The sequence below is a fragment of the Meriones unguiculatus genome, chromosome 7 (genome assembly GCF_030254825.1).
Source record: "Meriones unguiculatus strain TT.TT164.6M chromosome 7, Bangor_MerUng_6.1, whole genome shotgun sequence".
NCBI lineage: Eukaryota > Metazoa > Chordata > Mammalia > Rodentia > Muridae > Meriones > Meriones unguiculatus.
The window spans coordinates 106,754,214-106,775,214 of NC_083355.1; the positions used below are offsets into that span (position 1 = coordinate 106,754,214).

General features: G+C 42.3%; 1 protein-coding gene across 2 annotated transcripts in view; it reads right to left on the reverse strand.

Moving 5' to 3' along the window:
* Positions 1–20,171, reverse strand: part of Ppp4r3a (protein phosphatase 4 regulatory subunit 3A) — a 42,992-nt gene extending 22,821 nt beyond the window's left edge. For both annotated transcript variants that reach the window (XM_021653213.2, XM_021653212.2), the window contains exons 1-3: positions 19,917–20,171; positions 8,112–8,167; positions 3,784–3,882 (exon numbers count right to left, since the gene is read on the reverse strand). In XM_021653213.2, the coding sequence (XP_021508888.1) occupies positions 3,784–3,882; positions 8,112–8,167; positions 19,917–20,058 (297 nt within the window). In that variant the 5' untranslated portion in view covers positions 20,059–20,171. The remainder of the gene's footprint in view (positions 1–3,783; positions 3,883–8,111; positions 8,168–19,916) is intronic.
* Between the last annotated feature and the right edge of the window lie 830 nt (positions 20,172–21,001).

Consider the following 21,001-nt stretch of genomic DNA (forward strand, 5'->3'; position numbering starts at 1 on the left):
TAGATGGAAGGGTACCTGCATGAGGCTTTAAGTTCAATCCATAACACAGAGTAAAATTCAGGCATGGTAGTTTACATGTGTCATCCCAGCACTCAGGAGGTGGAAGAAGTCACCCAACTTTTTGGATCATTAATCATCATGGATCATTAATCATTTTGGATCAGAAATCATCCTTAGCTACACAGGCAAGCTCAGGACCAGCCTGAGCTACATGGTACCCTGTTTAAGCAGACTAATGAAAGGCATAGTAAAATGAGTTATTAAAGGGGATCCATGCAGGATAGCTACCAACCTAGGCCATATTTAATAATTTAAATACTGGCCTAAGAGAAGACCATATCCCAGGGTGAGACCATTCAACTCAGAAAGAAAAAGGAGAACAAGATGCTTCCAGTGTAATGGATGCTTGTTTGCACATTTAAACCCACAGATGTCACTTTTTTCAGTGTTAAGAACTCTACAGGGCAATAGTCATGTGCTATGAAAACAAAGAAAAAACACAGAGAAGCACATTAAGTCTTTTTCTTTTTATTTACTTTTTCATTAAAAAAAATTTTGGGGAGGATAGGTCTACATTAGCCTTGAATTTGTGATACTCTTACATCTTCTCTTGAGTGTCAGAATTACAGAAGCCTGCACCATTCTTGTCTTTAGTATGAGCTTTTCACTGACGGCAGAGAATTTAAGAAATCTATCTGAATTTTATTTAAAGTTTTGGACATTAGTTGAAAGCATTGAAAAACAAAATGCTGAGTTAATTCCTTGTAAGATGTGTAGCTAAAGTGCTTCCTACTCTACAGACTATCTCTCCATTCTGACTGTTTCCTTTGCTGTTCAGAAGGACAGAAGCCTCAGAAGGACCCTGCTTATTCTCTAACATATTTCCCGTTGAGGTCTTATATTAAGTTCACCTGGAACTGAACTTTGCAGAGTGAGAAACAGGAGTCTATTTTCATTCCTCAAAATGAACCTAATCAGGGGGGCTGGAGAGAGAGAGCTCAGTATTTAAGAGCACTGGCAGCTCTTCCACATCTGGGTTCAATTCCCATTACTCACTCAACATGGCAGCTTACAACTGTCTGTAACTACAGTTCCAGGGGACCCAACACCCTCACACAGACATGAATGCAGACAAAACACTAACACACATAAAATAAAATTAGATAAATTAAAAGAGAAATATCTCATCCTGAGTGAGGTAACCAAGACAGGCGTAGTATACATCCACTATTAAGTGGATATTAGCCGTATAATATAGGACAGCCACCTACAGACCTAAAGAAGCTAAACACTAGGGAGGACCCTTGGGAGGATTCTTAAATCTCATTCAGAATGGCAAACAGGATGGACACCAGAAGCGGTGGAAGAGAGAAAACAGAACGGGAGCCTACTATAGAGGATCCTCTAAAAGGATTCACCCAATGGGATCAAAGAAAATGCTGAGACACAGGGCCAAACTTTGGGCAGAGCACAGGAAGTCTTATGGAAGAAGAGAGGGGTGGGAATAGCGGGACTTGGAGGGGACAGGAGTCCCACAAGGTGACCAACAAAATTGAAAGATCTGAGCCCAGGGGGTTCTGCAGAAACTGATGCACCAACAGAGGACCATGCATGGAGAGGACCTAGACGCCCTGCTCAGATGTGGCCCATTGGCAGGTCACTCTCCACGTGGATCTCTGAGTCAGGGAATTAGGAGCTGCCTCTATTATGAACTCAGTTGACTGCTCTCTGATTATTCGCCCCTGACGATAAGACCTTGCCAGGCCTTGGAGGAAGAGAATCCAAGCAGTCCTGATGAGACGTAACAAGCTATGGGCAGATGTCAATAGTGGAGAACTCCACCTTTCAGTGGACTAGGGGAAGGGGATGAGGGGAAAAGGGAGAGAAGGTGGGATTGATGGAGTTGAGGGAAGGGGCTTCAAACCAGGATATATAATGAATAAATTGTAGGGGGGAAAAAAAAGAGAGAGAGAAACCCAAATCACTCTATCATAATCAATCATTAAATGGGCAAATTAATAGGACAGTTCACAAAAGGACATAAATAGCCAATAAATGAGAAAAACAAAGTTAAATACGCTCTACAACTGAGTGTTGAAAGAAGAAAACTATACCATTTGCAATAACATGGTGAACCTAGAAAAAGTTAAGCTAAATAAGCCAAACAGTGTAAGATCTCATCTATACGGAAGCCAGGAAAGAGGAGCTTTAGAAGCTGAGTAGAATTATGGTTATCAGGGGCTAGATGTGCACTGTTAGGGAATGAGGGGGTATTGTTGGTTTAAAGATACAAAGCTGCAGTTGGACAAGAGGAAAAGACCCTTTGAGGTCTATAGAAGGCATGCTGATTGTAGCTGATGACAATGTGTTTTAAAAGTGTTCTTCCCACTAAAATGTAAGAAAATATAGGCTAATTGATTTTTGAATTAAATAAAATGAATAAAAAGATGTTAAACATCAGTCATTAGTCACCAAGCAAACAAAGTTACAAGATTTCATCTCATATCAATCAGAACAGCCAACATAAAGAAAACAACTGATGGTGGGCATGGTAGAGCACACCTGTGTTCTCGGCACTTGAGGCAGAGGCAGATGGATCTCTCTGAGTTCAAGTCCAGCCTTGTCTACAAAGCAAACCCAGGATAGCCAAAGCTGACAGAGAAACCCTGTCTACAGATGTTAGAGAAAAAGGAAAACACTGTTGGTGGGAACATAAACTAATGCAGTGACTATTAAAATTAATACAGGGGTTCTTGGGTGAAAAAAAGCAAACTAAAAATAGAACCACCACATGATGGGGGTTTTAACACTCCTGAATAAATATTTAAAGGAATTTAAGTCACTACTATCATAGATCTTGCATGTACATGTTTACTACACTATTTAAAACAGACAAGATAAGGAGTCCACCCAGAAACACCTCAATAACAGGTGGATGGATAAAGCAAATATGGCATATATACACAATGGAGTTTTATTCAGTTGTAAAGAATGAAATGTCCTTTGTAGGAAAATGAATGGAGCAAGAAATCATCAGGTTAAATAGATTAGGCCAGACAAGTCTGTTTCTTCCTATAGAGAATTTAGATTAAAAAGGACATGAAAGTAGAATAAGGTCTTTATAGGGTAAGGAATGTTTGTCAAGACAGGGTTTCTCTGTATAACCCTGGCCATCCTTGAACTCAGAGATCTACCTGCCTCTGCCTCCTGAGTGCTGGGATTAAAGGCATGTGCCACTATGACCAGCAAGCTTGATCTTGAAGCTGTCCCCAGTCTGATGACAATATCCTTCCTCTTGCGTAGGCCAAAACTTGAGTCACTTTTGGCTTCCTCTTTGCCATGTTTGATCATCAGGAGACTGTGCTGTTCCTGTCCCTTCAGGATCTACTGAGCCTAGCTTGCCTCTTGCTAACACACATCCCTCAACTGGATAACCCCCTTGTGCCCCAGTTTATCCTTAGCACAGGAGATGCTATGGTTTGGATAAGGGTATTCCTAAGGAGATCTTAAGAGGAAAACAAGTTAGTTAACAGAGTATAAGAAAGATGAAACTTTCTTATGAAAGTGTTTTTTTTTTTTTTTTTTAATAGACAGAATACAAACTTAACACGTGACTAAAGCAGGATGACTTGAAGAAAAAAGGGAACCAGGGGAGGAAAGACAAGGAACAGCAATGGGGGAATAAACAATGTATTTATATTTAAATATCATTATGAAACTCACTATTTTGTATGCTGAGTGAAAAATTATTAAAGACTGTTGTTTCTCTGTTCTTATAATTACCTGACATATTTTCTCCCAGATTTCATCGCATCCAGCTTTTTCTTGAAAGCTAAGGGCCAAGTCATAATTTTCTGCTTCAGACCACACAATCAGAGTGTCCTTTGAATTAAAAAAAAAAAAAAAAAGTCTCACGTTATTATAAACCGGAAGGTATAGCAAATGAATAAAGCAATAAGGCAATAAAAAAATCAGAACATCATTTTTTACATTTCTAACACTGCATTATCAATGCTTTTTTTACACTTCACTGTAAAATCTATACATATGAAACAATGTCTTAAAAACCTAAATATATGAAAAACACTGTAAAAACGCATATATAATAAAAACCCAAAACTATGGCACCAAGACTATTACATTTTTTTTAAAAAGAGGTTTATCTTTAGGTATACTGGTATTTTCTCTGTATATGTGTTTGTGCACATGTACACCACCGGAGGTCAGAAGATGATGCTGGATCCCCTAAAGCTTCAGTTACAGATGGTTATGAGCTGTGGGTGCTGGGAATCAATTCCAGGTCCTTTGGAAGAGCAGCTTGTGCTCTTAACTGCTGAGCCACCTTTTCAACCCCATATTATTTTATAGTCTCATTAAAATGCCTAATAGAATAGTCGACATAATGAACTAATAAAATCTGCCACACATACCTCCATTGGTTGTCAACAGCTTTTCTTTACCTGTGGCTTATTTAACCTCTGAAATTATTGGCTAAGCCAGGTATGAATGAGCCATGCCTTTAATCCAACACTTAGGGAGCTGAGGTAGGTTGACTGCCGTGAGTTTGAAGCTAGCATGGGCTATATGAATTCTAAACCATTCAACACTAAAGTGTGAGATCTGCTCTCAAAACAAACATGGTTATATTTGTAACACGTAAGCCAGCCATAGCGGTGCATACCTTTAATCCCAGCACTCAGCACTGCAGAGGCAGATGGATATCAGTGAGCTCCAGGCCAGCCTGGTCTACAAATACCAGATTATACAGAGCAACTCTTGTCTCAAAGAACCAATCACACCCCCCCCATGTAACATATAAGCCACTTATTTACACAGAGGTTTTTCAGTATTTTCATAAAGGCAACATGCTTCAAGATATAACACATTCTTAGTTTCTACCACTCTTTCCTCCCATTCCAATAGGACTTTATTTTTGAAAAAATTTAAGAGCATTTAAGAGCATTTGCTTTTGCAGGAGCTGAGTTTGTTTCCCAGAGCCCATATGGCAGCCCACAAGTGTCTGATACTTCAGTTCCATAGAACCCTATGCCCTCTCCTGACTTCTTCAGGCAATAAGTGCACAGCTGGAACACATATATGCACGTATGCAAAACGTCATAGATTCACACTATCTAGTGCACGTGTGTGTTGGAGGGAGTGAGCACTGGTGTACAAATGCCAAACAGGGGAACAGCTTATGAGAGCCTCTTCTCTCCTTCCGCCATGTAGACGCAGGGGCTAAAACCCAGGTTGTCAGGCTTTACAGCAACACAACACACTGGCTGAATCATTTTATTAGCCCAGAACTTTATTTTGAAATGGGGTCTTGGTATTAGGTGGCTTTGCACTGGGCTGAGTAGCTAAGATTACCAGTACATGCCTTTGTATCTTGTTTAGAATTTCACATTCTTAAGGGGGGGGGCTTAATAACCAACCCAAAATCAAAACAAAGAATCATAATGCAAGGGTCCAATGAACCTGTGTGCCCATAACACAGGCTACAGCAGTGATTAGCACTGTAAACTGGAGCAGGACGAACTGCTCCTTTGACAATGAGGCTTGAGTGGTTCTAGTTCCTTGACAATGAGGCTTGAGTGGTTCTAGTTCCTAGGCTCAACCAGAAGGAACATTAAATGTGTTCTTAGGAAGGCCATCAAGAGGCAATCTTCTGTCATAGCACCAGCAAGGAGCACTGAACAGTTTCTGGAGCTAAGCTAGAGATTCTGGGCCTACCATACGCCTGGGGCAAGAGTCTATCAGATACACTTCCACACATTAAGGCGTCTAGGCTCCTCTACCTAGAAAGTCTTCCTCAGGAGCCCTGCTTCCCCTGTGCTCTAGATGCAGCATCAAGGAGAGTGTCTAGCCCCTGTTAAGACATAGCCTGGGCTCAGGAGTCCTTTATTCTAGGCCAGCCTCTACGCAAAGACAGTTCTCCCCGGGGAACCATGGAACTCCCCTCAAGGCTTAAGGTAGATCGGGAAGGACCAGATTCCACTGAGTACTTGAGCTGAGTAATTTCTGCCTCCTGTATGCAGTTGTCCCAATCAGAAGTATGCATCTACAAGTCTCACCAAGCCAACAGTCCTTATCAGTGTCCCCATACCTTCCTCATGTTGCTCGGGAACATTGCTGCCATGTTTCCAGTCTAAATAAAAGTGGTGTTGGGACTAGTGGGTGCGTTCATTTCCTTCATGACTACTGCCTTTGAACTCTCTAAAGCACCTACCCAACACCTCACATTGTAAAAATTCATGTTCTTTGCCTGAAATAGGATCTTACCTGTCCAGGTTTACTTCCTTAGCCTCCTGAGTACTGAGTTACAGCTATGAACCAGCAGCACTATATAACCTTATGTTTGTTCTATGTCCCACTATAGCTATGTTTGTCTGTTTTATTTTTGTGACAAGGCCTCAAACTTTATAGCTACAATTCCAGATCCTGCTATCTTCCACCCTACAAGTGCTGGGCTCACAGGCATGTGCTATCACACCCAGCTCCTACTAATACTAACTTCCTTCTAGTCTTATTTTAATAGTCAATGATAAAGCAAAGTATTATGTTTATAAACAGGTTGCTAATATAAATGTTTCATACTTTACCTTCAGGGCAAGAGATTTCCTGATTTCCAATGGCTTTATAGAGCAACTCAATATATATTTTGTATATGCAAAAAAGTTCAGGATAATACCAGTATGGACTATATGAAGCCTTTACCTTTAGGTATTTCTGTACATGTTACAAGGAGAAATAAGAAAGTACAGATTCAAACTGAAAAATTCTTTAACACCACTCTAAGGCCCTACTGAGGCCTTATCAGTCTCCTGTTCTAGAGGACATTCTAACATTCTGTCTGCAAAGGCACCTATGACAGCACAGAAAGGAACTTCAGTGGCTTAGCTGTGTTAATAGTTGATTATTAGAGCAATGGTCACTTCTTCCTTCAGGTAAAACAAAAGAAATGGCTATTTTAAGTTTAGAGAACCATGCATCTGTAATCTGAACTCAGCTTTCAACAGCTTTTCTTTTCTTTGCTTTAAAATTGTGGCTGAAACCAGGGAGAATGGCTTAATGGGTAAAAGCACTTAGCTTGCAAGCCTGACAACAGCCCTAGAACCCAAAGAGAAAGAGTAGACTGACACCTGAAAGTTATCCTCTGACCTCCAAACATACTAGCGCTTATACTATCACACAAAGTAAATGAAATAAATTGAAAGAGTGGGAGACACCCCAAAAACATTAACCTAAAAATAAAAAATAAGGGAGCGAAGAAATGACTCAGTGGCTAAGACCCCTTGTTACCCAATCATGAGGCCCTAGTTCAGAACCCTGCTCTCATGTCAAGCATCTCACAGACATCTGAAATTCCAAGGGATCCAACAACCTCTTCTAGCTCTGTAGGTACCTGACTACATGCAAAAACATACACACAAACACACATAAATCGTGGCTGGTAATACAGATAACTGAGCACATGCTTACAGCCTGGAAGGGGCACAAAGGTCTTTTATCAGTATCAAAAAGCAAAATAAACCAAGGCTAGAGATGGCTCAGTGGTTAAGAGCACTTGCTGCTCTTTTTTAGAGGATCTGGCTCGGATCCCAGCACCCACATGGTCGCTTACAACTATCCCGAACTCCAGGTTCAGGGGCGCTAATACCCTCTTCTGACTCACACCCAACTCCTGAGGGAATCGGTCATGCACATGCAAGCAAATGCACACACAGCAAACCAAAAAACAAACCAAAGACTAAAAAACCAAAACCAGCTTGTAACCACATATAGAATGGTAGAAATCATAGACTGGGCATGAAAAATGGCTCAAGATGTAAAGATAGTTGCCATCAAGCTTGACGAGCCAAGTCTGATCCCCAAATTAGAGAAAGAAATCCGCTCCCTCAAATTGTTCTCTGCCCCCCACAACAGGTCTGAAACACATACATGCAAGCACGCACATGTGCACACACTATTTTTTAATAATCAGTCTGGCAAAATGTTATAATCTGGTCTGGTTTTCTTATTGTAAGGAATCCAATGGTAAACTTATTTAATCACCAAATTGAAAAGATAATGCACAATATGCCACAGCTTTGCTTATTTATTTTTTTTACCTGTTGTTTCTGGTATGCCGTGTTAGGATTTATTTTGGACTCAAGAAGAAGAGAACCTATAAAACAGGGAAAAAAAGTTATTGCAAAACAGAAACAGCTGCACACATTACCTTCAATTAAGAAAAAAAAATTAAGCTGTAATTTATGGCTGGACAGATGATAGCTCAGCAGGTAGAAGTGTTCTTTGCAAGAGCCTGATGACCTGATTTTGATCCTGGAACCCACCGCAGAAGAGAACCAACCACTTCTGAAAGCTATCCTCTGATCTCTACATGTCCACCGTGACATGCAGAGTTATTCCCACAGATACAAACAAAACAATGAATGTAATAATAATAATAAAATACACCACCTTGTAGCTTAAGAAACACACTTAACTTTTTGGGATTTTTGGTGGTAGTACAAGACCAAGTCTCAAGCATGTGAGACAGGTACCCTAAACTACATACACCTGCAGGGCAAATACACTTTCAATTTTGTGTGTGTGTGTGTGCGTGTGTTAAATAAGACAGGCATGCTAAATAATAAGAAGAGTGAAGACTGGAAAGCAGTAAAAACCCAACAATTTGGCTGGGTGTAGTAGTATAGACTTTAACCCCAGCACACAGAAAGTAGAAGTAGGAGGCCAGCCCAGGCTACAGAAGGAGTTCCAGGACAGCCAGGGCTACACAGAGAAACCCTGTCTGGAACTCCCCCCTCGGTGGCCCCCTTCTAAGCAAACCAACCTAACAATTTATAGAGCGCATAAGGCAGCAAACCAGTAGTGTGAAGCCAGATGTTAATTTCTAAAATTACATTAATTATAAATATTTATGGAACTAGGTTAATTTGGTACATGTATATAATGCATAATGAGCAAATCAGGAAGGTAGCATTTCCACCTTTAAAAAATATTTTTGATTAACAAGTAACAACTGTATATATTTGTATAGCACAATGATAACATACTGATCTCAATCGGGTTAACATTTCTATACCATTATTTTGTTTGGAGCCTCTGAAATCCTCAGATATTTAATCCAGGGTTAAATATGTCTGATTATCTATATGATTTACAGGATAGTTTTAAATAAGCATCTCAATACAATGTGACCAGTGTCAACACAGAAAATTGGGTTTTGTGGCAGAAAGAATTCAAAGCAAGCATAAGTACCAACCTAAGTAACTCAGAAGCCTCAATTTTCTAATTTTTTCTTCTACTTTTTTTCTATTTCCCATCCTTCCTGTTTTGCTGTTGCTGTGTTCTCACTAAGTAACACAGACATCAAAATCACGATTCTCTACCTCCACCTCTTGAAGAGCTCAGTCTATGAGCATGTATCATTATGTTCATCCACCATTTCTACCTCTTATCAACCAGTTCTAGTTTATCTGGAGACAGGGTATCTAAAAACAAGTTTTGGATTGAGAAACAATTTTTCTCTGCAGCTGTCCTTAGTTTCCTCCCTTCTCATATTACACTTTACAGTTGCTCCACACACTCCAAATAGTGGCTAGACGGTTGACAAAGAGCCAATGCTTACTATTTCAAAATTCACTTTGTCCTTATGCTAAATGTACTTAGTAAGTCTATAAGCAACCATTCACTATTTGCTCAGAGCGGTGCTAAGTGATTCCAAACACTCATACATTAGCATTCATTGGCTCAGAAAGACTCCATCTACAATCTCTTATCCTCTCAGAATTTAAGGTAACTAAACATTTTTTGTTTACCCACACCCACCAAATGCCAGTTCTTTATTCTTCTTTCCTTTGTACCCCTCCCGAATTTCTGGTTTACTGAAGTTCAGACAAGAATTACCATAATTTAGGGGCAGGGCAGAAAGGTTTCAATCACATTTCTTTCCCCAAAATTAATCATAAAATATTTCCAGTGCGTTTAACTATATTCACAATTTTCTGATTTTTGTTTTACTGATTAAAGACCTGTATTAGCGATATATCACATGAAAAATGCAGGCAAATTTAACAGAATTAAATTTGAAAATGGTAAAGTCATAGGGAAAGGACACAGCTTAAGTGGCACAGTACTTTCTTAGCATGTACAAGGCTGAGTTCAATCCCCAGGACTATGAAAATACACAGATCCTGCCCCAAGTTATCTTTGTATTTGTCCAATTTGTTTATTAGAACAAAAATTGCATTCTATTATTTTCCACTAAAACTAATGTTCAGGCCACGTACTTAAAGGTAATATATGTAATTACACTTAAAATGGTTTCTATGGGAAAATACAGGAGGCTGAAGAGCTGGCTCAGCAGATTCTCAAGCAAAGAACCTCAGTTCAAATCCTAGCACCAGCGTCAGAGGCAGCTCACACCTGTAAAACGCCCAGCTCCAGAACTCTGCACATGCATCCTCCCCTTAAAAACAATCTTTGGGCTTTTTAAGACAGGGTTTCTCTGTGTAACAGCCTTGGCTGTCCTGGAACTCTCTTTAGGCCAGGCTGTATCTCACAGAGATCCACCTGTCTCTGCCTAACCTCCCAACTGAAACAGCAGCTCTTAGATGATATTCAATATTTGGTAAAACAACTTGTGCACTTTATACAGGGTGAATAAGGGCTATATGAACCTTGGGGCACACCAAGGGATTTTCAGGGTGGGTGTATATCACTGGCTGGGGCTGAGATACTGCAAATGCTTTATTTGCATGGAGACAAATTTCAGGTACTAGGCTACATGATTACCTTGATAACTGTGCCGGTTAAGGGTCATGAGACTGTGTACTGGAACATACAGGCAAAAGTGATCCTTACACCTACCAGTCTTAAGATTGAGATTTTTGGGTTTGGACATGTCTCAACCTCACTCCATGCCAGTTTCCCTGGTGGCACAGTTTATGTGCCCAACAAAGCATTTCTCCCATATTCCTTGGCTTTATCTAAGACAAAGTGCAGCTCTTGTTTCTAGAGCCTTATCCCGAGTAGTACATAGGTTGAAACTTGGGAAACAGTTCTTCAATGTAGAGTTTAAGTAGGATTAACTAAAAGACAAATTACTATTTTAGTCCTGTATTTACAGTTTTATGTATGCCAGTCTATCTGATTAGATAGACTCTACCATCTATGGTTCTTACTGGGTCAAGTTATGAGCACTTGTCTAACCTCCAATTAGCTGAGTACAGTGATGCACACCCTTTAATCTCAGCACTCAGGAGGCAGAAGCAGGTGGATCTCAGAGTTCCAGACCAGCCAGGACTACACAGAGAAACCCTGTCTAGGATGTAAGGAAGGGAGACAAACAGACAATTTAAATTATGTAGTGCTAACACCAGTTAGTTACAGACCCAAAACAGTAATTCTATCGTAATGTATAGATCTGGATGCTGGCATAAGAGTTCAACTTTAGGTGAGAGGTATTCAACACTCCAACAAGGGAAAAATTAAATATGATCCTGAAACTGGAGAGATGGTTCAGTATTTATAATAGCTGTTGCTCCTATACAATCACCTGTAACTCCAGTTCCAGGGAGTCGGATACCCTCTTCTGGCTTCCACAGGCACCAGCATACATGTGGTACACATAAATCCATGCAGACAACATCAATACATAAATAAATTACTATGCTCCTTAACAGGACAGGTTTCAAACAACAACACAGGTTTCTGGCAAAGGTAATTTAATAATCTGCAGTAAGTATTCAGTACAGTCCTTCCCCACTCCAACTCACAGGAAAACACAGGCATAGTGGCACACATCTTTAATCCCAGTACTTGGGAGACATGAGACAGGTGGATCTCTTTGAGTTTGAGGCCAGCCTGGTCTACATAGTGAGTTCTAGGACAGGCAGATCTATATAAAAAGAGACCCTATTTCAAATGGTCAAAAGAAAAACACAAATAACCATTATTTTGTTAATAATCAAACATCATTATTTTCAAGTGAATAAATATCTAAGTCTCAGTTTTAGTTTCTTTCTTCTTCTTCTTTTTTTTTTGGAGACACTTTCTCTATGTAGTCCTGACTGTCCTCAATCTCACTGAGATTCACCCGCCTCTACTTCCCTGAGTCCTGGGATTAAAGGCATATGCCACCATTCCTAGATTCAGTTTTAGTTTCTAATATGATAAATATTAATGTATAAAATCCAAATGAATTGTATGGAATCCTCAAATAAGAACACAGGTATTGTAAATAAATTTTTGAGAAATACTACCAAAAGGGCACTACATGAATACACAGAGTGGAATACTGTGCTACTTTTATGAGAGGTTTGTATAACCTGGCACAGATAAGCAAACTGTACTAATATACCAATAATGGATGACCAACATGGTTCCTCCTATAAAATAAAACAGGAAGGGTTTTCTTGTGATTTGTTGCCATGCTCACTTTGATTGGGGTTGAGAGTGAGGGTTGCTAGTGATTACTCAGAAATATATCACAGAAAGTATCAGGAAACTCTAAACTAATTGGCACACATGCTTTAAAAAAATTGAATTCACTTGCACAGATCCACATACATGCACATGATTAAAATAAATCTTGGACTTCGGGAAGGCAAGCAAAAAGAAGGCTGTTGTGTAGCTCAACAATACAGTGCTTGTGTCTATGTTGTCCAAGTCCCAAGTTCAACTCTCAGTACCTCAAAAAGCTAGTACGGCAAAAACAAACAACTCCTCTCCTACACACCTAGATTTCTTGTTAACTGTAGAGGGAAAAACACTCACTGAAAAACTATTCAAAGAATGAAAACATTAAAATTAAAATGGTTAGGAAAACAATGGTATGATTATTCACTGAAAATTTATGTAAAGAGCCTATCTCAATATCTAGTACACAACTAGCACTTAATAACTTGAATTTTTAACTGACAACCATTTGCAATAGGAAGTGGAGCTTTGACAAAGGTAATCCAGCACCACATTACAAGCATAAGGTTCATGCAAATGTCAACCACTTCTAAACTTCTGGTACATAATACTACAGCTAGAAGACTTTATATGGATCTCACATACCTTCACAAAAGAAGCTGGCTTACTATGAGAGTTCTTGGGCTAGGGATATGTAACCCAGTAGAAGAGCACCTGCCTAACATGTACAGGGCACCAGGTTCAAACTCTATGCCGAGGGTTGGGGTAAGGTAACTTTAGGAGTTTCTGTATTTTTCTGTCCCTTCAGCATTAACCAATCAATTATATCAAGCGGTATGTAAATGTTGCTCTTTGGTCTTGGTCTTAATTTCAAACATGAATACAGAGAGCTCTGCACCCCTCCCCACACACTTCACTCTACCCAAACACAACTCCAAAATACTGGTATCACATGAATCACAGCTTCATTAGCAGGAAGAAAGCACCACAAACAATGAGTTAATGATCAGGTGGTATCATACATGCCTACAAACCTAGCATACAGAAACTGAGGAAGAATGACTTAGATGTGAAGTTAGCCTGGGCTACACAGCAAGGACAAACAGCAGCAGGGGCTCTAGGGTTAAGGGCACCACTGGCTGCTCTTCCAGGGGACTCAGATTGATTACTAGCACAGACATGGTGGCAATCAATTATCTCTAACACTACCAGTGCAAAGGGATCCAATGCTCTCTTCTGGCCTCCAAGAACAGTTTGCAAGTGGTGGCAAAGAAAAACATGCAGGTAAAACATCCATACACAATAAAAAGAAAGAAAACTCACAAACCATTAACATTAAAAAGTATGTCATGGAGGGTAGAGAAGAGGCTCAGTGGTTAAGAGTACCTTCCGTCATAAATTTTTTTTCTTTAACTTTAAGGGTGTTTTTGCCTATATGTTTGTCTGTGTACGTACCACTTGTCCATGAGGTAGCCACAGGGGCCAGAAGAGGACACTGGATCCCCTGGAACTGGAGTTTGAAAAGGTTGTTAGTTACCACGTGGGTGCTAGGAATCTTAACCAGATCCTCTGAAAGAGCAGCCAGTGCTCTTAATCATGGAGCCATTGCTCTAGCTCTCTGTTTGCTTTTCTTCCTCCAGATCAGTGGTGCTCAACCTGTGGGTCTTGCATCCCTCTGGGAGTCCCATGCAGACATCCTACATATCAGATATAGATTATAATTCTTAATAGTAGCAAAACTACAGTTATGAAGTAACAACAAAATAATTTTATGGTTGGGGGGTCACCACAACATGAGGTGCTGTATTAAAGGGTCGCAGTGTTAGGAAGGTAGAGAACCCCTGTCCTAGATGATCCAAGCTTGGTTCCTGGCACCTACATCATGTGGCTCACAATCGCTAATAACTCTAGTTCCAGGGTATCCAATTAGTCTCCATGGACACTACAGTTGTGAACATAACTTTTCCTCACCATAATTAAAAATAAAAACAAAAATTTCAAGGTCAGTCCCTACAATACTCGGATCCCACCAACTATTCCCATAGTTGGCTGATGGTCCTTAAACCTGCATAAATTTCCACGTTTAGTTTCTAAGGTTTTGCTTAAGACACTACTGTTAAATCTTCTACAAAGCTGTTATACACGCATTTAAAAATGTGCTTCTCTTCAAAGTACAGTACTAACACTGGCTACGGACTCTAGATAACGAAATATACATCCCAAACACTTCCTGTAGGTAAGAGTCTATACAAATGCTGACTTAAAAGAACAGCCATGAAAACACACAGATGAAATATCTCTGCTTCTTATCAGAACAGCCAAAATTGAAAACAAAAAACGGAAACACTTTCCACCCAAAGTGTCTGCTTTTCACGACCAAGATAGAGTTCTAGAAAACTACATCAGGCCAAGCACATAATTCAAGTCTCAGTCAGTTAACAGTGCTACCTTAAGTACTTCCCTACATCTCCTTTCCTTCATGCCTCAATTCAATCTGTTTAATTTTTAGACAAGTCAGATGATAGATAAAATTATCTTGAAATATAAAAATGCTTTACAGAACTTAAAGTAGGGCTAGTGAGATGCTATGCTTCTGCCAAGTCTAATGACGAGTTCAGTAGGGAACCACTTATTAGATGACCCTTCTGACCTCTACATGTACAAGTACATACACATTACCCTTTCCTCATAAACAAATATAATAATAAAAAACAAACATAAGAACCCAATTTTTGAAGCCAGGTAGTCCAGACACTTAAAGAGGCTGAGATAGAAAAATCAATCACTTGAGTCCAGGACTTTAAACACCAGGGAGGAACAGGAAAAAACATTTTGGTGGGTGAGGCGAAGGGCAGTTTTCAATACAGAGCAGGAAGTCTCAAAACGAAAGCCATTCTCCTGCCTCAGCTTCCTGAAAACTGGGATTACAGGGGCACACCACCATGCCCACTCCAAACGCGATTCTTGGAACTGTCCACGCAACCCAGAGTAAAGAACACTGGTATGATTTTGAGAAGAGGACATCTTTTTAAACTACTGTATAGCTCAGTGTAAAACACTTGTCTGGCATGTATAAGAAAGTCATCCTCTGGAGAAATTCCAACTTTTAACTTTTCTTCTGCAATTCTAAAACTGGCTAGGTTTCCATTATCCTTCAGTAAGTTAACAGAGAAATGAAGCATAATACTAAAGCACTGCTGAAACACAGAACTACCATAAAACCTGAGAGAAAAGTGACGTCTTCACTAAAGAAAAGATCGGAGTCAGGCATAGTGGCACACGCCTATAATCCCAGCACTCGGGTGTGGATATTTGTGAGTTTGAGGCCAGCCTGGTATACAAAGTAAGTCCAGAATACACATGACAGTGAAACTCCCAGGTCTAAGGGATCCAATGCCCTCTTCTGACCTTCAAGAGAACCAAGCATGCATGTTGTGCACATACATGCATGCAGGCAAAATACGCATGTAAACAAAGTAAGTTTTAATTGTTTAAAAAGAAAAATGCCTTCAGTGGTCATCACAATGAAAAATATTCTCAATTATATGTAACAGAATGGAGGACCATACAATAATGGGTGAGCCAAACTAGTAGTAGACACCATAACTTTCAAGCAGCCAAATAGGAGCCTAAATAAATAAATAAGGAGCTATCTCGGGCCGAGAGTAGGGCTCAATGTGGCTCTTGCCTAGCATTCATGAATGCCCAGAGTCTGACCCCAGCACCTCACAAAGCATGATGGCGCAGCAGGAGGAAATGGAGGCGGGTGAGGAACTTCTGAAGTCATCCTCACTATAAAGTCAAGTATCTCTACGACATAACCTTGTTTTCTTTAAAATATTCCTTGAGGTCAAGAATAAAATAGCATGTAAACAGAGCACAGCATGAGAGATTACATTCACCATAAGTAGCTGTAAGTGCTTTAAGCTGTAGGCTAGATTTCTCACTAAAATGCAGACCACCAGCCCAGGCTGAACTTGTACCAACCTATATTTACCACCTCACTCTCATCATCTGTAAAACATGCAGTACCTACATTTGGGAATGATTTTAAGAATTATGGCTGTACAGTCCTGATAGGCTAGGTCAGAGGGAAGGGGAAGAGGTCCTCCCCTATCAGGGGACTTGGGGAGGAGCATGGGAGGAGATGAAGAAGGATATGAAGAAGGATGGGAATGGGAGGGGATAAGAGAGGGGGCCATAGCTGGGATACAAAGTGAATAAACTGTAATTAATAAAAAAATTAATTTTAAAATAAAAAAGAATTATGGCTTTAAATACAAGTTAATTGTTTAAAGAGGCTCTGGCATATAGGAGGCACTCAATAAACTTCAACTACTATTAATCTTATTTAGAATTTACCTGTAGGGGGAAAAATGCCTCATTAATTAAAGTATAGATTTCTTTATAAATATCCTACAATTTTTCTAAGTCCATTTTTTTCTTTGTTATTTAGTGAAAAAGTTTTATTATGTAGGCCCTCCTGCCTTGCTTCCTGAGTGGCAGAATTAGTAATGAGGTACCTACCACACCCAGCTTAAGCTTAAATCTATTCTTTGGAATTAGCTTTCCTCATAACACAAATTTACAAGGGCAGATCAGTAATTATGCTTAGCTCTTTTCCCTCGAGTAAAAATTAAATAAAAATAAAATAAAATAAAAAATTTACCTGTTCTAATAATTAGAACTTCAAAACTCCATATGGGAGAAATGGAGAAAAAATTAGAGGCTATTTCAAAAATGATAAAAATATAAAAGGGCATAAAACACCAGACTTTCACAAAACCTTATTAGAAGAGATTCTCCAAAATAGTATGACATCTTATCCTTTTATGCTTATCCTTTCAAAAGGTCTTTGTAAAACTGGCTGTCTGTGTTAGCTCACTGCCAGTAATCTCAACACTTGAGGGGCTAAGGCTTTGAGCTGCAGCCCAGCCATAGCTAGAGAATGGGTCTTCAAACAGGTTGGATGAGGTAGTGTATCTATAATCCCAGCATTTGAGTAGATAGACAGGAGGATCAGAATTTCCAGATTTTGGCTACACACCATGTTTGATTCCAGGTACGGTAGGAGACTGTTTCAACAACAACAACAACAACGTCTTTGCATAATCAAATAAAGTGAAATAAGGTTACATGTATTATTTCTGAAATTCAGAACTGATCTAAAATCTACATAGAATTAAGGATCACAACTTAACTGGGTGTTGGCGGTAGTTTAGTGGTAGAGCACTTGCATAGCATGTTCAAGACTCTGGATTCCATTCCCAGTTATCCCACCCTCAGAATAAGCAGCTAACTTAACCCTGAAACCCACACTTTCAACTTACTGTAAGGAAAGTTTTCCCCATGTACAAACAGGTAGAGATGGTGGTTATGTGACAGTCACACACACATTCAACTTATATATTAACGGCCAAATAAGAACTCAGCTCTGGCTAGAGCAGAGATTGAGGGAATGCCCAACCAATGCCAACCAAAAGACCCACCAACCCTATTGGAGAGTGCCAACCCCTTTCTCTATGAACAATGCTCTGCTAAACTTGCAGACAGGAGCCTGACAGAGTTGTTCTCTGAGAGGCTCTACCCAGCAGCACCTCAAAACAGATGCTGGGCCTCAGACAAACATTGGGTAATGGGAAGGGAGTCTTGTGGAAAAGTGGGAGGGAAGAGAAAGGGAGGTGACAGGAGTTCCACAAGAGCAACAAAGCCAACTAATCAGGGCCCAGAGGGGCTTTGAGAAGACTGAAGCATCAACCAAAGGCCAAGCAGGAACTGGACCTAGGCCCCCACAAAGACACAGCAGATGGGCAGTTTAGGCCTTATGTGGGTCCTCTAGTAAGGGAAGTGGAATGGACTCACTTGCCAGGCCACAGGGGAAGAGGTCATGCTCAACTTGATGAGCTGGGCTGGATGGGAAAGGGAGTTCCCCTTTTCTGAAGGAGAGTGGGGGAGGGAGGAGAGGAGGGTTGGGCTACAAGGATGTAAAGTGAGGAAGAAAAAAAAAAAAAAAAACAAACTAGCTCTGAAAATTATACCTATTATAATCAGAAAATTGTTTTCAAACCAAGCCTCACTAACTGCCTGCCTCTCACATTAGAAAAATTTTTAAAAAACACCTGTAACCTTTTATACTAGCATCAACTTATTTTGGGTAGCATTATAAAGATAATCTGTGGACACTATACTCCAAATTACCATTTTTCCACTCAAATCTATGTTTCTACAATCTTCAATTACAGCCATGAGAATATTGTTTTTCATGGGATGAGTACCGGGTATAGTCCAAAGAAGTAAAATCTCCGAAATAAATTTGCAATATTTCAGACATAAAGCAACTACAAACAGTTCCCAACTGAAAAATTGCAGGTTAAATGCAACAAGGTAATTATACTTAGACTCCAAAGAAACAATTTGAAAAGTTTTGCCCAACAAGTATATTTTCTTTCACTAAGTGAAATTCACAGAATGTAACCAAGGAAAATGGTAAGCTCCGCAGAAACGAGTATTTTAAAACGTGAAACTGTTATTCTTAACAGCTTGGTCTTTGGACCCTGAAGACTGTTTCAACAGACCCGAAGCGAAAGCAGAAGGGCAATATTCAACTTTTAAAATACTTCTCCCCACCTGCTAATCGAACCAAATGAGGACCATAAGATTGAGCAATCAGAGAAACTTGCAATAAAATGTTCCAAAGGTTCAGGGGTTTCCACGGTAGAGCTACAAAGTCTTCCTTTCTTAGTCAGGCGTGGTTGTGCACGCCTTAAATCCCAGCACTCCGGAGGCAGGGGAAGGCGGGTTCTCTGAGTTCGAAGCCAGCCTGGTCTACGCAGCGAGTTCCACGGCAGCCAAGGCTACAAAGAGAAGCCCTCTGCGTAGGGTTTTTCGATGAAAAGCAACAATAACAATTATCTTCCTTTCTTAAGAAAAAGACAACCAACCCCGGACAAGCCAAATCTACCTTCGCAAGCCAAAGAAACATTTTCCGTGTCTCGTGAAGTTGCCAGATTTATAGGCCACTACTGCCGACCCTAAAAGATCTTAGAGATGTAGTGGAAAACGTTTAAAAATAAAACAAAATGATAAAAAAAAAAACCAAAACCCAGAACAGCGCTTCCTCAACGTGCGCAACCGCTATGAACTTTATGGGCTCCAAGCAAGGCTTTACGTCTGCTTTACGGATGGGTGAGCCAAGGGCAGCCCGGATTCGTTAACCGCTTTTCTCAAGGTCACGCTAGGGCGAAACCCACGCCGGGCTCGGGATCCCGGGTCTCCGACCTCTCCGCACCGAAAAGGCGGCCCGGCGCGGCGCGCTCCGCTCCGGCCGACCGCTCGGCCTCGCCCCACCGCAAGCTTCTCCGCTTGGGGAAAACACCCGAATGCGCCCCAGCGAGCTCCACCGGACCTGGGGACCCGCGGCGCTCCCGCCCGCCCGCCCGCCCGCCCGCCCGCACGCCGCGGCCCCGCGGCCCCCAGCGAGCTCCACTCACCGTCGCTCTCGGCCCTGACGAGCAGGGACATGCCCTTCAGCCGCTCCACGTAGCCGGAGGACACATGGCCGGTGCCCCGGTCGTCCCACTGCCGGTCCTCGTTGAGCGTGTAGACCTTCACCCGCCGCCGGGTGTCGGTCATCGTGCCGGCCAGGGGCCCCGCCCGGGTGGCCCGGGGACGGTGTCCGGGAGAGGCGGGCGGCCGCAGGCGCGGAGCTCCGGGACCTCAGTGCCGCCGCTGGCCGCCGCGGGGCCGCGCCGCTGCTCGCATGGCCCGCTCCCGGGTCCGAGCCCCGGGCCGCCGCCGCCTCCAATCGCCGCCCGCTCCCCGGCGCTATTGTCCAGGCCGGGGGAGCGCGGCCGCCCAGCAGCCCCGACGGGGACGCGCAGCGCAGCGCGGCCTACGGGCCCGCCGTCCGAGCGAGGTGCGGCTCGCCTCACAGCCCTGCTCCCGCCTCCGCCATGACCTCCGCAGAGCCGCTTCCCGCGCCGCCGCCGCCTCCTCAGGCCGCCGCCGCCGCCATGTTTTCCTTCCTTGTACCTGGCCCAGCCTCTGCAGACGGAGCCCCCGCTCCGCTCCTGCCGCTTAAAGCATCCGAAACCGACGGGCTAGCACTGCCCGGGAGACTCTGGACGCGCCCGGCCGCCCGAGAACCCCTGGCTCTCCTGAGAAGTCGCCTTCTCTACTCCACCGCCTCTTCCGTCTTCCTCACAGAGCCAAAGCCGCCGCCATCTTGGCTCGCCCCTCCAAAGCGGCGCGCGGGGCCACCTAGGCAGCCGCGGCAGGGGCGGCCCTCAGGCCCCGCCACTTAAAGAGACAGGATCGGGGCCGGCGGGCTCGCTGCGGCGGAGGCCTCGCACCGAGGCGGACGCGGAGCTGCGGGGGTGGCGGGAGCGGAGGAGGCGGGACGCGAGTCGCGCCGGTGACGGACCGGGACTCCCTCGCGCTGCCCTGCACGTACTGTCGTGCAAGCGCGGGCTGCGTGTGCGTCCGTCGCAGCCTGTATTCGTCATCAGCTCCGCTCTGGGCCGGGAAGGGGTGTGGAGTCTGTGGATGGCCTTGCGGGCCGGCCCAGCGTCTGGAC